The sequence below is a fragment of the Peromyscus maniculatus genome, chromosome 1 (assembly GCF_049852395.1).
Source record: "Peromyscus maniculatus bairdii isolate BWxNUB_F1_BW_parent chromosome 1, HU_Pman_BW_mat_3.1, whole genome shotgun sequence".
In the NCBI taxonomy this organism is placed as follows: domain Eukaryota; kingdom Metazoa; phylum Chordata; class Mammalia; order Rodentia; family Cricetidae; genus Peromyscus; species Peromyscus maniculatus.
The window spans coordinates 112,077,570-112,090,277 of record NC_134852.1 but is presented as its reverse complement, the minus strand read 5'-3'; the positions used below and the strand labels follow the sequence as shown (position 1 = coordinate 112,090,277).

General features: G+C 43.3%; 1 protein-coding gene across 3 annotated transcripts in view; it reads right to left on the bottom strand.

Annotated features, from left to right (window-relative positions):
• Positions 1-462: 462 nt before the first annotated feature.
• The window catches only part of Fchsd2 (FCH and double SH3 domains 2), a 246,047-nt gene continuing 233,801 nt past the window's right edge, over positions 463-12,708 (bottom strand). For all 3 annotated transcript variants that reach the window (XM_076548355.1, XM_006982124.4, XM_016000690.3), the window contains 6 exons: positions 8,086-8,169; positions 7,789-7,966; positions 7,186-7,406; positions 6,218-6,347; positions 6,045-6,127; positions 463-2,371 (listed from right to left, as the gene is read on the bottom strand). In XM_076548355.1, coding sequence (XP_076404470.1) covers positions 2,288-2,371; positions 6,045-6,127; positions 6,218-6,347; positions 7,186-7,406; positions 7,789-7,966; positions 8,086-8,169 — 780 coding nt within the window. In that variant the 3' untranslated portion in view covers positions 463-2,287. The remainder of the gene's footprint in view (positions 2,372-6,044; positions 6,128-6,217; positions 6,348-7,185; positions 7,407-7,788; positions 7,967-8,085; positions 8,170-12,708) is intronic.

Below are 12,708 nucleotides of genomic sequence, written 5' to 3'. Positions count from 1 at the left end.
GGTCTTGGGGTACACAGCACAACAAAAACAAGAAACCTGCCTCAGCAAAGTGGAGAGAAAGCCATCTCTCAATTGTCCTGATCCACAAACATGTGCTGTGGTACATACACACTTGCACTCACATACACATCATACATATCATAATTTGTGAGTTCCTCCACACCCAGGCTGGGCGCTAGTCCTTGGCTTGTGGTTGTTTGGAAGCCACAGGGACTCATCTTGTAACTAGATCACCAGCATGCCTACTAGTCCTGGCCTTCAATACCTAACCTGTCTTTTCTCCTCTCTTGCTGGAAAAGCTTAGCATCAGGATCTCATTGTCTGGGTGGACTCACTTCCTGCTCTCTGCACATGGTAAGTGGTTTAAGCATGGCCCAGGAGTGTTTCTGGAAGAAGCAGTTTCTCTTCTCTAATCTCTCTCAAAGCCTGTTTATTCAACTCTTTTTTATCAGGACACTTGGAAAACTTAATTCCACTTTTTATTATTCAACATTTTATACATAATAAATACAAACTTTTTCAGCCACTGTAAAGAAAGCGCATCTGCACGGAGGCTCCCTCTGAGCCCTGACCTGTGCATGCTGATGCCGGGTTACGCGGCCTGGAGAGAAGGGTTATTTTTTAAAAAGGCATATTTTTACAACTTTGTTCCTTAAAATAAAATTAGCAGCTCTTCCAAAAAATATTTTAAAATATAACAAAAGAGTTCAAATAACTGAGGTGATGGGAAACTCAAATCCAAGGACAATTTGGTTAGCTAAAGAGAATACAAGACGGGGCGGCAGGAAATGCTCTATTATAAGCACTTTAAAGATCGGCAAATTTGAAAATCTTAAAACAGCCTTTAATTTTTTAAACTTAAGAATAAGTTTGATAAACATAAAAAGACCTCAAATAGATCAACTGATAAATGCAAAAACCAAAAATCCAGATTCATGGAGAAGATTCACCAGAGTATCATCGCTAAAGTGATCATCGGTCAAAAATCCCACGGGGACATGTGAACATTTCAAGTTTTTAGAGATTCTCAGGAGGGATGGAAATTTCAAAGCATCAGACAACCTTTAAATCTGTGAATTTCACTTCCTAACCAAGGAAAAGAGAATTGGCAAACATCACTTTGTTCCCTAGGTCAAGAAGACCCACAGTCCACATTGCGGGCAGCCCTTCAGGGCCCTGCTGCTGCGGCTCTCCCAGGACCTGCAGGGTTGGTCTCCTTGGTTTCACCTGTGCAGAGGTGCAGTCCTTTATCCTTTCCACAGGAAGCAGGTTTCCTCCAGGGCTCACAGGTTCTTCACCCAGACAATGTCAAGGCAGTGGGACCTGAAGCTGCACTTTCTGAAGGCGACAGCTGGTCTGTCTGCACCAATCACAACCCGGTGTCTGGGCCAGTGCTCTGGCTTGGGAATAAAATAATATAAGGGCCTTCCCAATAGAGAAGCTGCACAATGTAGGCCTATGTCCTCACTGCAGCCTGATACTTGGGTCCAAAGGGTACTGGTCAGAAGGGTATACACTGGGAAACCAAGAGGGAAATACCCAAAGACGAAGAGAACATTCAGGTGGCTCATTTTAGATCTGGAAGCTCCATTGCTGCTTCTGCCATAATCTCCCTTCTACTAGTCTATGTGATGGGCAAGATGTGGCTTCAGCCCTCCAGGTTAGCCCACTAATACTAAATGAATGGCATAAATATTAATACAAAGGACACTGTTATTTTAAATCTGTTAGTTGTGGAAGAGATGTGCATTAATGCAACTGGCGCTAAGCTCAGGCAGTCCACTTTCTTCCCAGTAAAGTTGCATTTTCAGTATGAATATGAACCTCAGGGAGGAGCCAGCCTCTCCTGGATCCTTCTTGTTTCCTTATATAGCCGACATAATCTGATTAATACTTAATCAGAAGAGCAAAATCCACTTGAAGAAAGATGAGATCTTTGCCACAGCCTTGTGGCCACAGTAATATACTGTACAAGTGCACATGATCAGCAGTTCTGGGTCTGTGCCCTGGATCTGGGCCTGGCCTGGAGTCTCATATAAAAATGGGCCACCATAAGGCATGAGAGCTGCTCCCCTCTGCTTCTAGGACCCGCTATGGTTTGTGCTAGGGTAGGAGAGATGACATAGAAAATGACAACAAAAAGGCACAATCAGGCCAACCAGTCACATAGAATCCTCCTCGGTTTTGCTCTGTTCAAGAGTCATCATCATGCAAAGGTGCCTAGAAACAACTGGCCAAACTCCAAGCCCGGCCTCGATTGTAGCAAGAACGGAAGGTAAACCCGCTGTCACACCAGTGTGATCTCTACATCCTCCATTTTCTCAGCTGGCCGTCGGTGGTTCTGTGTGGGTGGTGGGGGTGCCGCCCGAACCTGAGCAGGAGACAATTACAGGATTGTCAGTCAGCTTCCTGACTCAGAACCTGGCACCTGGAAAGCTCCAATGCTCCTCTTTATAGGCACTGACACCTGAGGGTCTGGGAAATGCTCCCAGCTTTCTATGTGCCTCTACCCTGAAAAGCAGGCCCCATTCTGCATGAAATGTCAGATCAGACTGCTTGTGAGGTAAGGTCCCAAGGGATATGGTGGCTGTAGTCCTAAACCCCTTCTCCAAAGCAAAGGCCGGGAGATGGCAAAAAAGAAGACATAGTGAGTGTAGGGAATGGAACCGCTCTGCTCACTATGTCTCTGCGGAGAGCCACAGGGGGGCAGGCTGGAGAGATGGGCTGGGGCGAGAAGTGAAAGGCTTTACTAAGGTACAGTAAGAAACTTGGACGGTCAGACATGGTGGTACATGCTTGTAATCTTAGCATGCAGGAAGTAGAGGCAAGAGAACAGCAAAAAGATGGAGGCCAGCCTGGGCTCTACCATGAGATTTTGTCTCAAACCAAACCAAAAACATGGGGCTGGGAATAAAACCTAGTGGTAGAAGGCTTGTTTATCAGGCTCAAGGCCCCGAGTTCAATCCCCAGCACTGAAGAAAGAAGTTGAAGAAAAAAAAGAAACAAACTTGGGTTTTCTATATGGGGAGAGGTTGTTGGTTGGTTGTAAGGAGTGTCAGATCTGGGTGGAAAAACATGAGTCAACAACTTAGAAGAGACTGTAGGTGGACACAAGTACTTTGAAGATGACTTAGATGTTCTGTTCATCTGGATGAGTGTGGATGTCAACTGAACAGTGTAGAGTTCTGAGAGTAAACCTAGCTGGTTTACTCTGGTAAATGTCTGTGTTGAGGGGTAGGAGGCTGGGACTAGTAAGGCAGCAGGAATGATTCCAAGGCTTGGAGGAGGGTGTGGCTTCCACTCTTCTACACAGGAAAGATGGAGAAGGAACACGCCCAGAAGGGAAGAGATTTAACCCCATTTTGCTTAGTTTGTGGGTCTGGGGCATCTAAGCTGCCACCCCACAAGCCAAAGCTCAGGAGAGAGACATGAATGTGGGAGTTGTTGCTATGGAAATGGTTTTCATGGTCATGGGAGTAGATGAGATCACCTGGGAAGAGTGAGTTCAATGACTTCAATAAATGCAGCCAAGAGACAGAACCATGAAGTCTATCTACAGAGATGGACAGGCGCGTCCTCTTCACTCCATTCTGCCTCACCTGACAGTCTTGCTGCCATTGTCTGCTCCAGCCTTCTAGTGGCTCCCTTGTCTGTTCTGCTTCCTTCCACTTTCCCTAAGCTGCCAGAGCAACTGTTTTTTCTTTTTGAAACAAGTTCTTGTTATTATATAGTCTAGGCTTTCCAAGTGTTGGGAATTACAGGCATGTGCCACCATGCCCAGCCAGTGCATGGCTTTCAAAATACATAAGCAACCAAAACCCCATGCTGCTTATCACCTTACAATATCTTCTGTAACAATGATATTAGAATAGAGACCCATGACTCCAACAAAGTTCTTAAAGCATGTCTGCTGAATGAATGAAGCTAGTGGATCAAGGAATCAAATTCGGAAAAAAGAGAACTGCCTCCTATCCTCTAGATTACTAGTTCTCAGGCTACGGCCGGGAGTGTAGTGGCAGAGGAGAGTGCAATGACAGCAGAGTGCGGGTGCAGAGCACTAACTGCAGAGGTGACTACCTGTCACAATACAGCCTTCAGATCTTACATTCTTGGGGGTCATCAAGTGTATCTTACTTCAGTGTCCTTCAAAGAAGCAAACACAGAAAAATATGTTCTTTTAAAAAGATACACTGTAATGTGTGTAACTGTTTTGTCTGCCTACTATGTACATGCAGTGTCCGTGAACACTAGAAGAGGGTACTGGATCCCCAGAACTGGAGTTACAGATGGCTATGAGCTGCCACAGGGGTGCTGGGAATTGAACCCAGGTCTTCTGGAAGAGTAGCCAGTGCTCTTAACTGCTAAGTCATCTCTTCAGCACCCAGAAAAATGGGTTCTTTTGTCTTTCAGAGACAGAGTTTCTCTGTGTAACCTTGGCTGTCTTGGAACTTGATCCGTAAACCAGGCTGGCCTTAAACTCAGAGATCTGCCTGCCTCTGCCTCTCTAGTTGGACTACAGGTGTGTGCTACCACAGCCCAGTTGAAAAATGGGTTCTTAATAAATGTATACTAAGAAATTGCTTCACTTCACAGTTGTGTTGTGTTTGCATTTAAGCACTCACAGCAACCCTTTTTGATTTTCTCTGGCTCACTGAGGAAAGTTCCAATGTAGACTAGATCAGTTATTTTATAGCCTTCCTTTCAAGAGAAATGATTTATTTTATGTGTATGAGTGTTTGCTGTATGCATGTATTTGTACCATGTGCATCTCTGGTGACTAAGAAGGCTGGAAAAGGGCACTCGACTCTCTGGAACTGGGTTGCAGATAATTGTGAGCCACCATGTAGGTTGGTGCTGGGTACCAAACTCAGACCCTCTGCAGTAGCAGCATGTGCTCTTAACTGCTAAGCCATGTCTCCAACACCTCCCTCTTTTTGTTTTTTTAAAGACAGGATCTGGTCTAGAATTTGCTATATAGACCAGACTAGCCTAGAACTCACAGCGATTCACTTGCCTTTGCCTCCTGAGTGCTGGGATTAAAGATATGCACCACCACCACATCCAGCTCACTTTATAGCCTTTCTTTCCAATAGTTTTTTTACTTCCCCAAATCATTGTATGGCAGATCAGTAACAAGAGTGACCATGGGGGGAAAATGAATTTCCTACTTTCTTTTTTTTTTTTTAAATAAAAATAAGCCAATTTATATAGTTTAAATTCATCTCATCAAATATTTAACTTATTTATAGTGAAAACAATCAAAATTCTTTCCCTTGCTTTTGGAAATATCGAGTACATTTTAATTACTAGTATTTACTCTATGTTGAACTTGCACAACAGAATTTTTACTTCTATGTAACTATTAATTGCTACCCACTGATCAACTTCTCCTCATCTTCTTCTTACTTCTATTTTCCTCAAACTCTGATAAATACCATCCTATTCTCAATTTCTATGAGAAAACCTTTTAAAATATATACTCCATATAAGTGAGAAGATGTCAACAGCTGCTGTCCTGTGCCCCACATATTTTCACTTGACATAATGATTTCCACCTCCACTCACATCACAAATAAGAGTGCAATTTCCTATGTTGCACAGTTAGCTCTTTTGTCTAAACACATCCTCCTGTGTGGTAAGATTTAAGAAAGAAAAGAAAAGTCAAATTCAGAAAATAAAAAATATGCAACTTTGAAAGCTATTGGGTTCACAAGATCCTCTACATTATTAAATAAATTGCAGCAATTGTTGAGATGAGATTTGCAATGGGTCAATCTGTCTCTGGGAGTTGTTCAGGAAATTTTAGGAATAGAGCTTTGGAGAATAGTCACCTATGCTGTGGTTGGCTCTTTGGTGATACTTTGAGTCATGCATGCTCCTCTAACAAATCTCTCATTTATGCTCATGAAAGTAACCTGAATGAACTCCATGGTTCACTAAACTAGACTTGGGTGGAATTATTTCCTTAGTCTGCTGGGCAGAATTTCTCACTTTCAATTTGGAAGAACTATGCAATCTACAACCCTTTAAAATATGAGACTTACAGGCCGCAGCTTGCCATATGAGGTGTCAGGAGTCTGCCTTGATGCTTGTGAGAACCCTGGTGATTCGGCATGAAGGCTGTTTTCTGAGGGAGAGAACCCAAGAGGTTGATGACTGAACAGTAAAGATGCTAGTGTAGATGTGAGTGCTGAGGGCATGTGCCCAGGATGCTTACCATTGGCTGAAGGAGACCGGGGGAAGAACTGGGAGCTCCTCTTATCTGGGCTGGGATAAGGGCTGCTGGGAGGCTGGTCGTACAGCGGCAGTGGAGGCAGGGATGTGTGCAGCTTGGGGGATGGAGAGATCTGCAGCAAAGGAGGCAGAGTTATGAGATCCTGGCCTCAGGAAGGAGAGCTTGGCTGTTCCACTGCTCAGCATGCCTTCCCTTCTCTGGAGCTAAGATATAACTGTTAACACTTGTCAGCCTCATAGAAGCAAACAGTCCTAAACTAAAGCCTGAAACTTCAACTTTGTATTGCACTTAACTCTTCCCTTTCAGATTTCATTATTCTATTGATTCTAATTGATCTTAAACAGTTACTGAGTCAAACCATTCTCTGGGGTTCTTCTATTAGGCAATTCAGCTAAATCTGTGAAGAACAAAATGGAGACAAATGGTGTCTGTGTGTGAAGATAAAATCATTGGTTGCACTCCTGACTTCCCTAGGTTTTCTACACGTCAGACTAAGTACTCTAAATCACATGCTTTACCCTTCCATCTGCCAGACCTGATGGGATAGATCTCCAAAGAGGACAAATCAAACCAACAATCTCCTGTAAAACAATACTTAGCTGTGATGAGGGAAACTGAGCTCCAGAGAGCACTGGTGGACCTGGGGGAGGCAGGTCTTCTAATGAAGTAGCAGGGCCAGCTAAGGGCCATACCTCAGAAGCCAGCTGAAGTTAATAATCCCCTCCCTGGCTTCTTTCCCTCCAGCAGAATCATCTTTTAAATGTTATGTAAGATTCAGTACTTTAATGAATTCAGAGAAAACAATTTGGGAAAGAGAATGGAATGTAAGATGGTCATTTCCTACAAAGTCTTAACAAGCCTCTAGTTTTTCAAATCCAGTTGTGCAGACACCTGGCTATCAAGGATCAGAATGAAGGAGAGGCTTATCTATCTATCTTCCTCTCATGTACCTGAATCTCTCTTGTCCACGGAGTGTCACCATTCTCTGAGGCTGAGAGTTCTTCCACTAGCACCGATGGGAAAACGCCAATTCGACCATTGAACTCCCCTTCCCAGAAGCCATCATCATCTTGGTTTTCTTTGTTCAAGATACGGATAATTGCTCCCTCAGGAAAGGACAATTCATCGTCTGTCTGGCCCTCATAATCATAAAGTGCTTTCACAAAACAGACTGGAAGCAAGAGAAAGACAAATTGATAAGAACAGACAAATGCACTGTTTTGTCCTTGATTCTAAGATAAGGTCTTTTCTGTAGCTAGTCTCAAACTTTCAACAATCCTTCTGCTTCAAACTCCCAACTACTAGAGTAACAGGTGTACACATACCATGTCTAGCCAGCTGGACTGATTTCATAACCACCCTTGTGCTCCATAACAACTAGCAAGCATCATATAAGACAAGATTAAGTTTTAAGTTCTTATTCACTGAAAGTAACTTCTACTAATCAGGACTAGTGCTATCAAATATAGGAAGACATAGGACATAAAGTAACTTCCAGGTACTAGTTTAGATCAGAACTGTGACCAGACTGAGTGTCTTATTTTAGTCTTTACCACTAGCATCTCCATTGAGGCTGCCTGAAACGAGTTCTGCTTCTGTGGAATTGCTGGATGTGTGGGACCGACTGTCCAAAGCAGCCAAGGACTGCAGCATGCTCAGTAGGCTGTTTGAGGTGGGAAATTGTAGGTATTTTTCTGGAACATAACCCACTTGTCCAACTTTATTTCGAGCCTGGGCAAAAGATAGGGGAAAAAACAGGTTTATACACACAATTTGGACAGAGCATACCAAGAACCAAAATAAATGCCTGAAACATCACAAGAAGGGGTGATATGAGCAAAGGAATATACCTTTACCCAGTCTTCCATATCTCCATCTTCAATCACTTCTAACACCTCATGCTCCTCAATGGTCAACTCATCTGGTTGAGAAGCCTGCAATGTAGGATGGCCATGGACAAAATCAAAAAGGTTAGATAAAGAGCAGATGTGAGCTGGTCATAACAAAAGCCAGGGTCAAAAATATTGAAATGATTTTGAGCAACAAAATTTTAGTGTCGTAAAACTATCATAATGAGGTGAAGTTTTACTTCAGAAAACTAAACAAAATAAAACTGCAACAGAAACTGGATCCTCAAGAGGTAATCGGGTTCAGTGAACAGAGTGCGATGCTGGAAGCAAAGGGCCTCCAGCTCGCTTCTCTGCTGTGCTTATCTGCCATAAGTTATTCAGCACAATGCCTCCATTTATTCCAAATGTCACCCTTGCCACTTTCTGAAAATGGTGGTCAATGTGGCAAGAATAAGCACAGAACCAAGATGACCTGGGAGGCACACGCAACCGAGAAGGCACCTGAATGGCAGGGCTACCAGAGGCTATCATGGAAGTGCATGCAGTGGAAACAGCACCATGTACATGGATGGCAGTGTGGCTTGAGCAGTGCCTAGGGCTCCTCTGGAATCACTGAAGTTGTGGCCCAAAGAAGAAAGTGATGAGCAAGCCAATGACTGAGGTTGGGTTTTGCTCCGCCTTGAGTGTGGAGACTGGGACTGATCCACATGGATGTTTCTCCACTAGCTGTAGTTGCTCTACTGTCTCTGCTAGCACCCATGTCTGCTTTTGAGAAACAGAACCTGAGGAAATTCAGATGCTCCAGAGGAAACTCCACAGAGTCTCTAGCAAGGCTTCCTGAAGAGTCTCGTCTGTCACATGTGGCATGTGTCTTCTGGTTCTCTAGGAAAAAGCCTTCAGAGCTTTCTCCAAGTTCCACTATCACACAAGGCTTTATTGTTCTTCAAATCCCAGACTCAAGTATAAAACATCTCCAAATTATACAAACAAATAGAAGCCAATAAAGTGAGAAACATTTTTTTTTCCTTTGGGGGGATTTAGGATCTCATGTAACCCAGGCTGACCTCAATCTTGCTATGTAGCTGAGCATGACCTTGAAGACCCTGGATTTCTGATCCTCTTGCACCCACTTACTGAGTGCTAGGATTACTGGTATGCTGCATTACAACTGTTATTGAAAGTGAGTAACTTCCTGAGACACATTTCATATTTCATCAAAACCCAGATTATGGATGATGCCATAGCTTCCTGACATAGAAACAGGACTGAAGATGAATGACCATTCAGAATATTCTAACAACAGATTTTGTTTTGTTTTGTTGTTTGTTTTGAGACAGGGATTCTCTGTGTAGCCCTGGCTGTCCTGGAACTCACTCTGCACATTAGCCTGACCTCACACTTAAGAGATCCCCTGCCTCTGCCTCCCAAGTGCTGGGATTAATGGCATGTACCACCACCACCCAGCTCCAATGACAGGTTTTAAGTAGATTACTTCTAATGTCAAAATATGAAGAAACTCCCATCCATTTACTCTCCATATTCTTTCTGTGGAATTTTTTGTTACTCTGAAACTACATTGTGTGCTCAGCAGAGTGACACATGCCAATAATCCCAGGTTGAGACAAGGGGAGTTCCAGGCCAGCCTGGGCTACAAAGTGACATCCTGTTTCAAAGGAACAAACTCCTAAATATAACCAAACAAAACCACTAGCATAAGGAACCTCTGTAATGAAGTCATTTTTCTGAGTACATGGCAAGACTTAGTATCAATACAACCAGACTTGAATGTATGTGAAAGCAAAGCAGGAGGGGTCAGAGTACAACATGCTGTTGTCCTGTGACAAGCCATGGAGGTCCATGTGGATTGTCCAGCTTTATAGCAGTAGGCCAACAGAAGTGAGCACCTGAGATCTACAGCTGGCCTCTCCAAGCCTCGAGCCAGCATACGCTTTCCTGCTCTCGGAGCACACTGTCCCTTCCTTGCCTGTTTCTCCCCTTTGGTCTCTGTCTGCCAGCCCTCCTCCACCTTTCTTTCCTTTTTTCTTTATTGGTGTTTCAAAACAGGGTTTCTCTATGTAGCCCTGGCTGTCCTGACACTCACTTTGTAGACTAGGCTGGCCTCTAACTTAGAGATCTGAATGCCTCTGCCTCCCAAGTGCTGGGATTAAAGGTGTGCGCCACCACCGTAGACTGCTGAGTATCAGTCAATTTCTCTGGGCAAATGACCCTGAGATGTCGTTGAGGGCTGGAGAACTGGCTCGGCTGTTAGAGCACCAGCCGCTCTTGAGGAGAACCCGGGTTTAATTTGCAGCACCCACATGGCAGCTCACAGCTGTTTGTAGATTCAGTTCCAATGGACCCAATGCCCTCTTCTGGCCTCTGTGGTTACTTCTGGGAGACCTTTGCATCTCTCGGACACCGAGTTCCATGCACAGCACGCCAGCTAGTTGTTCATCCCTGTGGCTTTCCTACTAAAATGACTTAGAGTGGGGCTATGTTTCTTCTCTCAGAACTACAGATAGCAAGTAATTAATAAATGACTATTAAATATACAATCTTAATTCTGTGTCCCTTAAGTCTGAATACTCTCAGTAAGTCAGAAATCCATTCCCACCTATCTTTAATTTCCTGCATTTTGCTTTCCTGGTTTTAAAATTCATGCTTATTCATTATAGAAAAGCTGAAGAATGGCACAGAGATCTTGGAGATACACATACAATTTGGTATTCTTTCTTTTTATCTGACATTTATAACAAGGTTTGTTTGTTTGTTTGCTTGTTTTTGGAATAGGGAGGGTCTCGCTCTGTAGCTCTGGTTGGCCTGGAACTCACAAAGATCCACCTGCCTCTGCCTCCACAGGGCTAGCATTAAAGGTGTGCACCACCACACCCAGTTCTTTTCAAAAGTTGTGTGAGCTTTGCCTACATGTATGTCTGCACGCTTTTGGGAATCAGTTCTCTTTTCCTGTCACATGGACTCTGGGGATCAAGCACTCGGCCAAGGGTTGGGGATTTGAACCCACAGTCGTGCATGTTAGTGAAGTACTCTACTAAGCTAAGTTTCTGATCCCTACACAGACTTTTCTACTCTGGGTTACCGTAGGGAAATGATCAGATATGTCAGCAGAAGTGATGGGGAAGAATATGAGCTGTCTGAAATCAGTTGGGGGCTTAGAACTCTCCATTTATTTATCACAAATCTTATTTATGGAACTTTCAAGGAAATATAACAATAAGAAGTAACATCAGGAAATATAACATCAGAAGTAACAACAACTTTAAGCTTTAGCTTTATACCTTGGAAGATCTTTCCAAGTATCTTAGAAGATGACTTCAAATTTTCAGAAGATTATTAAAACAAGTTACACTCATAAAAGCTCTAACCCTTTTAGGAAACAAGAAGAATTATGTGTTTAAATATAATGAATGGATGACAAAAGCCCAGAAATTACTGGTATTGAGTAGTAGATGTAGCCAACATTCAGCACATGGGGTGCAGGTGGGTTATCAGTGTACAACAGTTGGAAAACTTTCTCTATATACCCCCCCATCATCTCTGGCACTATTATCCTCTTCTATTGTGTCTTATCACAGTGGGGACAGAGGAGGATTCACTTGTTTATGCCTTCCTTGCATCCCTCATTTACTCCTTCTACAATTATTTCCTGTGCCCAGGCATTGTCACAGATGCTGAACACACATAGATAAGGCACACATAGTTTCTGTTTCTGTGGATCTTCAGTGAGGAGCCAGACAAAGAAACAGGAAAATAAATAAGATAAAGTTTAGCTGGTCACAAATGTGCAATTATGTCTTTCATGAGGTTATGGTCAACAATGAACTACAACATATGCAGTGGTCTTATAAGATTACAATAAAAGTCGGGCATGGCAGTATTGATTTGTCTCTAACCCCAGCACTTGGGAGGCGGAGGCAGGAGGACTGCCTCAAGGCTGAAGGTATTTTCTACATAGGCTACCGAGCAAGACCCTATCTCAAAAATAAAATTATAATGGAGAAGGAAACGTTGCCATCTAATGATGTTGTAGCCATCATGACACCATAAGGCAACACACTCCTCATGCTTGTGGCAGTGACTGTACGAGCAAACCTGTGTTTCCAGACATACAGAAGTATGGCGCATACAGTTATGCAGAGTATACAGCGCTGATAACAGGGCATGGCAATGGCACTGAATCTACTGTACTATTTTTCTCTTTTTTTTCTGTTTCTTCCTTTACCTTTATTTTTTGTTCATTTTTGACTCAGATTGGCCTGGAATTCTCTGTGTAGCTCAGGCTAGCTTTGATCTTTCAATCACTCTGCTTCAACCTCCTGAGTACTGGTATTCTAGACGTGTGTTACCACATTCTGCTGAGTGTCGTATTAGAATATATTTCTTCTACTTAAAAAAAAAAACAAACCTTTACCATAGAGCTAAACCTGGAAGTGCACACCTGCAATCCCAACACTTGGGAGGTAGGGGCAGTAGGATTGGGTGTTTAAGAGGATTCTCAGCTACAAGTGAGTTTGAGGCTGACCTGGGCTCCATGAGAATCTGTCACACAGAGAAGTTTACTGCAAAGCATCCCCGTACTTCTCATGTGCTTTGTTCATTATGGCC